Source organism: Agelaius tricolor, unplaced genomic scaffold (genome assembly GCF_023055355.1).
Source record: "Agelaius tricolor isolate 1412-34295 unplaced genomic scaffold, bAgeTri1.0.p SCAF_1, whole genome shotgun sequence".
In the NCBI taxonomy this organism is placed as follows: Eukaryota; Metazoa; Chordata; class Aves; order Passeriformes; family Icteridae; genus Agelaius; species Agelaius tricolor.
In genome coordinates, this window is record NW_027269261.1 from 45,502,926 (window position 1) to 45,509,732 (window position 6,807).

The window sequence follows — 6,807 nt, forward strand, 5'->3', positions numbered from 1 at the left end:
CAGGACTGAAACACACCTTTAGAGTATGATCTGCAGAACTGCTGTTGAAATGAACATTAGCTCTAAATTTGCAAGATGAAGTTACTGTGTTATGAAGTCTCATATACCTGTTGCTCCTCATCTTCATATACTTTGTTTTCTATCTTTCTGTTACCTCTGGAGAATCTCATTACCACTACTACGTGATATATTAGTACTGAAGTTGCACATATCCTGTTTCTCCTGAAAAGTGAATTTAGAACTGTATCATGTAGAAGGAGATTCAAGGTGCAGTTGAATGTACATTACACTGCTTGCTCAAAGTAGAAAAGTTAAAGTCTAGTGCTTTCTTCTCCTTCTGCTCACTCATAAGGCCATCTTGCCTGAGTTTAGTATTTGCCTGACTCCAGATCGGCTAGATGGCTTCTTACATCCTGAGGAGAAAAAAACCCAAAACCAACAAAAAAACCCCAACAAAATCAACAAAACTTTACCAACAAAACCCCCTACCAAATGACAAATGGAAACACCCTAAGTAAATATCTACCAGGTTAAAGAGATGCATTCTTCTAACTGAGAGGTAAAAGTAGCAAAGGGGCAGGATGCTGCCCTAGAGGAGTGTGAACTCCCTTTTCCAGTGGCAGGCAGCCACCCGATTAGCTCAGTCAAAATGCAACTTCACTTTCAGGTTAAGCATATCTGAAAACAGAAGTATCAGGCTTCAAATCTTCATTTGCACCTCAGATAGTAACACAGACAAAAAAATGCTTCAAGTAATAAGAAGTGATATTACACACTACTTGAAAAAGGAACAGTTTTATCTATTTTTCAAAAGAATAACAAACACTAAAATCAGAAATAAGACAGTAACTTTTTAGAAAAGTAAATCATGCCAATATTTTCATTTCAAATTACACACATTTCTTAGAAGATAAGCACTTCATGCTTTCATAAAATTGCTAAAATATCATCCTTTTCCAGTGCCTTTTGCAAAGACCCTATCTTTAAAATTACCACTTATCAATTGAATGAAAGCAGTCATAATTTACTGTCACTGACTCCAGGATGAACATAGCAAACAAGACTTACTACCAACATAACTGTCAGGGACTAAAAACCTGCTTCAGCCAAATTAAAAAGCTGTGGGCTTCTAATAGGCAGCTTAACACTGGCAAGTTGATTTGATATGCAATCCTTCCTATATTTTCTGCATTTTATTTAAATTATTCAGAAAAATACCATTCTAAGTATACCTTGTAATATCTGAAGTAATCACGTTCTTGCAGTTTCTGTATTTTGGGAAAGATCTTGAAAGTATTGAAGTCATCGATGCTTTCTATGTCACATAAACAATCATCTAGGACTCCTGTGAGCTATTGAAAAATACATAAACACTTATTTTAATATAGAAATAGAATACTAGCTGCAGAAAAAACTATTAAAGAGAAAAAGATGGTAATTGAAAAAAATACTAGTGAAATGCAGTTCCATAGCAAATATTTCTCATCACAAAATACTCTGTAACACACCTCATAAAGTAAAACTGTAGCACTTTGAGCTTAAGCCCACCTCCAAATGCATTGCTAAATCAATGTTAGCAAGATTAATTTCACCCCTGAAATTTGTTGACACTTTCAGCACATAGAACTTTTTGAAGAATGAGCAACAAGAATTTCCAAATTACAAATACATGGTATATTAGCAAAGTTCCATATCAACTGTTCTCCTACCAAATGCTCACAAGTCAAATTGCCTAAAAAAACCCTACAATCACACACTGTCATCTTATTTTCATATTTCTTCTCAAAGTGTGAAAACACTCCATCTAGTTTCCTTAGAGGCATGGGGAAAAGGACTGTAGGTTCTTCTGCACCCAAGAAGTTTGCAATTTCACAAATAAATTCAACAAACAAATACAAGGAAAACCAGGCACGGGGATCTATATTTCAATGTTGTGAATCTACCATGAAACTGACTATGACTTTTCCAGGCCTCATCCCTCTTCTTTTGCCCGGACAGCAGGCTGTACTGCCACTGCACTAGGTTAGGAGCACCTCTAGGAAAATCAGCACACGCTGCAAGTGCAGAAGTTCTACTGCCAGCACAGAAAGGGAAGGCAGGACTGTGCATGTAGCAGAGAGGGCAGCTCCAACTAACATCCCCAACTAGGCTATGGAAACACTTGCTGAGAGCCTGGTGGTCTTATTGAAAGGTGGAAATACCGAAAGTGTGATTCTATGCACAGTTATATAATAAATTTCAATAAATCTAAACTAACTCTCTTAGGCATAGCTTCTTAAACTACTACAAACATGTCAGAAGGCTTCAGACATGTTTAAAAGGGAATGGAACCAAACACTGGTGCTTACTGCTTCTGTTCTTCATTGACATCCATTATGGCCTAGAAATTATTTAAAATAGAAATGCCCACACATCTTATATCTTGCATGGGATTAGAAGAACTTCTAACTATTGAAATGTTATGTGGAAAAGGAGACAAAAAATATTTTATGCCTTTTTTTTCTTCCACAGATTTCACACAGATGAGATTATTAAATCATCTAATCTGTTTTATGCATGATAAATCACTCCTGTACTTTACAGAACAGATACCCTTATATAACCAAGCTTGATGTAAAAGAGCCACTAGAAAACAAATTGTAGGCTTATGCTCCTTTATAAAGCATAAAGGAGGCCTGGAAAATGGATTTCCCCCAACTCTCTGTGCGAATAAAGAGGTGAGGATATGGCAATAAAGCACTTAAGTGGAAAATTCACCTTATGTAGATCCTACTTTTCCTGAGGCACTAAATAGGCTGTCACAATTCTGTAGAGCAGATATGGCAATGAAGTAAAGCTAATTTAAGGAAAGATACTTTAAACAAATTTTTTTTCCTGCTGTTATGCTTGCCTTGTTAATCAAACCTGGGCAAACAACTGTCAAAGAGCCAATGTGTAATTACAGGTTTTTCACAGTCCACACAACGTCAACTTCAAAGTCAGAAGAAGAAGCTTGTTATTAATGATGCTTACAGAGAGAAAACCCCCATACACTTTAGTCTATAATAATTTCATTTAAAACTTGAAATTTTCTTATTGATCACACACAGGCAGAAATCTGTAAAGGTGCAGCCCTTACAGGTAACGCTATACCACAAAGCAAACAGCCCAATATTTCATTATAATATAAAAAGGCAAAGAGATAACTCTGAACATTTTACTCAAATATTACTGAACTGTATAAATAGGATAATACACGGAAGGTTTTTTGGACTGAGAAGATAAAGAGCAGGAAACTATTTTGATGACCAGCCTGTAAGACTATCCACTGCTTACAAAAATAATTTTACCATCTATGCAAAATGGAAAATGCTTTTCCAGGGGAAAAATGTCCCAGGTAAATGCAATAGTTACATTCAGTGTCTAATCCTCATGGAAGAATAAAAAGCTGCAGCCATTTTATTTAACTAAGACCTCAATTCTAAGAACAACTTTGAAAATGCAGTACAGAGATCAATGAAGTTTCAGAAATAAATCCTCAAAAACTAGAACTGATCTAGGAAATTATGAAGAGAAAAATTAATTCAGAGTAGTAGAGCAAGCAAACTAACTTTTCCATTTTTTTTCCTCACAACTTTTTCAGAACTGGAACAGTTAGCTCCCTGTGTACATAAAATGGCAAAATCAATGTTTCCTTGGAAAGGATGCTCTAAAATTAAACTAAGCTGTATCTGTACCAAACCACAAATTATAACATATTTTAACAGCATGCATGAAACACTAATACTGCACAGCAGTGGAGTCAGTTCACAGCACAGTGATGCAACAGCAACCCTGGCTTCAAGTACCCCAGTCAGAGGTTTTTTAATTAGTCTAAGTGCAGGCTTCAGTGCTCTCACTCACAGTGCAACACTCCAAGAACATGCAGGAAATAGTTTCAATTTTGTCAGCATCTGGATCTTCCAATTAATTTGCTTTTTCAAATTGGAAATACCAAAATAAGAACAGTGTACTACACAGTTAAAACTACGTATTGCAAGACCTACTTTGTTATTCACACAATTGGTACTTTGCCTTTTTTTAATTGAACTACACTAGTTAAGTTAGTCTACAAATATAAAGTCAAATTCTAAGTACTCTAAATTTTATTATGGTGGACAACTATCATGGTTTCTTTTCATCTGTTAATTACTTTGAGCTCTAAATAAACTCTAAAAGCATTAGCCTACTATCATTTGTGTTCAAGAAGTCATCTGAAATGGTGCAGCTGCTATTTTTTCTACCTTTCCAATATGCTTATCAAAGTACTTCCATTGTTGTCAAGCCTAGTTTAGTTCTTGAACAGGTATCAGAGCTCTACTGGAGAAGTGAAACTTTTAACTTATCTTCTCCAAGATAAATCAGCCTTTCAGAAGGTCAATGTCCAACCTGCATCAACTTCTCCTTATAAAATCTAGAAAGAAAAACACAGTCACCACTTTAATATTAAGGAAAAAAAGCTAAATAAACACATATAATAATAAGCAATCTATTCATATAAACAACCTTATTAGTGTTATCAGGTTGTTGTACTTTAATTGCTTCGACACTTAGAAGACCACCTGGGACACCTTGTTTTGTTCCTCAGACATTTCACTTTGCCATGGCTGCGGAATGAGAGAACAGCCTCAGGTAACATGACTCCAGGAACTATTGGTTAGCTTACCATTCCCTGCACAAGCCAAACTCTGAACTCAATACGCTAACAATTGCATGAAACAGCAACAACCAATTTCTCTGCCAAGCATCACAAAAAACCCCATGCCACTTTATTAAGTGCTTCTTTAAGAACCCCATTTCAATTAGCATTTAGTTATGCTAAAATATAGTTACTGAAATAATGTCAATCAGAGAAAACTTCAACTTCCAACAAGCTGCAATAAAAGCTATCTATGATACTGTCATCACCACCTTGGGTAGCCACTTACACTACAGCATATTATGCAACACAGAAATTTAGAAACTATAAGAAAAATAATAATCCAGAGGACAAGCTTTGCTCCGTGTGGACGGTGTATTCCTCAATAAACTCTCTCCAACATCTCTGGCCCAGCTGAAAGCCTCTCCTACTTGGCACCAGCGATCTTATCAGTCACGGTCACACAGTGGATGAACAGCGAGCTCCAAACTACAGACACATGTCCTCCTAAAGCTGGGAACGCAGCTTACAGAAGGGAGGACTGGGTGTTCTCATCCTTGTCGCTAATGTGGGCAAACAGACACGACCTAAGCACAAGCCAAGCCCGGGCACTGGCATCACCATTGGAACATATGGCTTCTCACAGACTTTATCAGGGCACCGAAGTTTCTGCCTGAAGCCACGGGCATGATCCAATCCGGAGCTCCCCGACATATCCCACTGACTGATGCTACCTTTGGTTCCCAGGCCAACCAACTTCTCCCGGCGGCACCGGCCCCGGGCTGGATCCCGGCAAGTGCCAGCCGCAGGGTGTGGAAGGGGAAGGACGTGGGCTGCAGACTCGAATTAGACATTCCCCGACTTCTCCGCGGGGAGCCGACCCATGACACGGCCCAAAGCTGCCCTCTCCCCTATGACTCCCCGAAGTGCCCTCGCCTCCCGCCTCAGCCCTGCTGCCGCTCCGGGAGGGCTCCGCAGCCCTGCCCACAGCCGGCGGGCATCCCTGCCCGGCCACGCTCCCTGCCGTGCCACTCCGCCGCACCGTCCCGCCGGTTCCTACCTGGGCCTCCGCTGTCAGCACGCAGCCGAGCACCGCCAGCAGCCGCGCCGCCGGCCGTGCCCTCGCCGCCGCGTTCCGCCCGCCACTGCCGCCGCTCATGCTGCTGCTGCTGCTGCTGCCGCCGCCGCCGCGACTGACGGAGGAGGGGGCAGCCCTCGCCCCGCCGCCGCCGGCACAGGAAGGAGAGGGACGCGCCGCGGGTCGGCGGCGGCAGCGTCTCCTCCCGGCGCGGCCGCTCCTGTGGGCGGCGGGACCCGTCGGGCGGGGGCGCCGCTCTCACCGCGACCTGTCCGCGGCACTGCCGCGCGCGCCGGGATCCTCTCGCGAAGCCGCGGCACCGCCGCCGCCGCCACCACCCCGCTCCACTACCCGCCACTCCCGGGCCGCCGGCGCGCGGCACGCCGGGAGATGTAGTTCCCCTGGCGGTCCCCGGGCCGGGCCGGGCCGGGGCGGGGCGGGGCGGCGGTGCCCAATCGGAGAGGACCACGCGCGCCTCCAAAACAAGTGGTGGCGGCGGCGCGCGAGGGGCCGGCTGGGCGCGTGCGCGCGGCGGCGGGAGGGCCGCGTGAGGAGGGGCGCGCGAGGGGCGGTGGTGGAGCGGACCCGTGCGGCCCGGCCGGACCCGCATGAGCTATTCGGGCCCAGTAGGTCCCAGTATTTCCCTGTTCACCCCAGCCTAAACTGAGTCCAGGCCAGTATATCGCTGTTCATCCCAGTATAGCCCAGTCCAGGCCAGTATCAACTCGTTTAGCCCAGTATCACAGAATCCCCTGAGTTGGAAGGGATCCACGAGGATCATCAAGTCTAGCTCCCAGCGCTACACAGCACCATTCCCAAGAGTAACGCCACATGCCTAAGAGTGTTGTCCAAGCACTTCCGGAACTCTCTCAGGCTTGGTGCTGTGACCACTTCCCTGGGGAGTCTGTTCCAATGCCCAAGCACCCTCTGGGTGAGGAATCTTGTCCTGATATCCAACCTAAACCTCCCCTGACTCAGCCTCAAGCCATTTCCTTGAGTCCTTTCGCTCGTCGTGAGAGTGAAGAGATCGGTGTCTGCCCCCTGCTTCCCTTTGTGAGGATGCTGAAGACCA

The 6,807-nt window shown here is 43.7% G+C and overlaps 1 protein-coding gene across 1 annotated transcript in view; it reads right to left on the reverse strand.

The window, feature by feature from the left end:
* The window catches only part of ERO1B (endoplasmic reticulum oxidoreductase 1 beta), a 29,252-nt gene extending 23,080 nt beyond the window's left edge, over positions 1-6,172 (reverse strand). The window contains exons 1-2 of the mRNA XM_071432370.1: positions 5,718-6,172; positions 1,233-1,352 (exon numbers count right to left, since the gene is read on the reverse strand). Of these exons, the coding sequence (XP_071288471.1) occupies positions 1,233-1,352; positions 5,718-5,816 (219 nt within the window). The 5' untranslated portion in view covers positions 5,817-6,172. The remainder of the gene's footprint in view (positions 1-1,232; positions 1,353-5,717) is intronic.
* Positions 6,173-6,807: the final 635 nt, after the last annotated feature.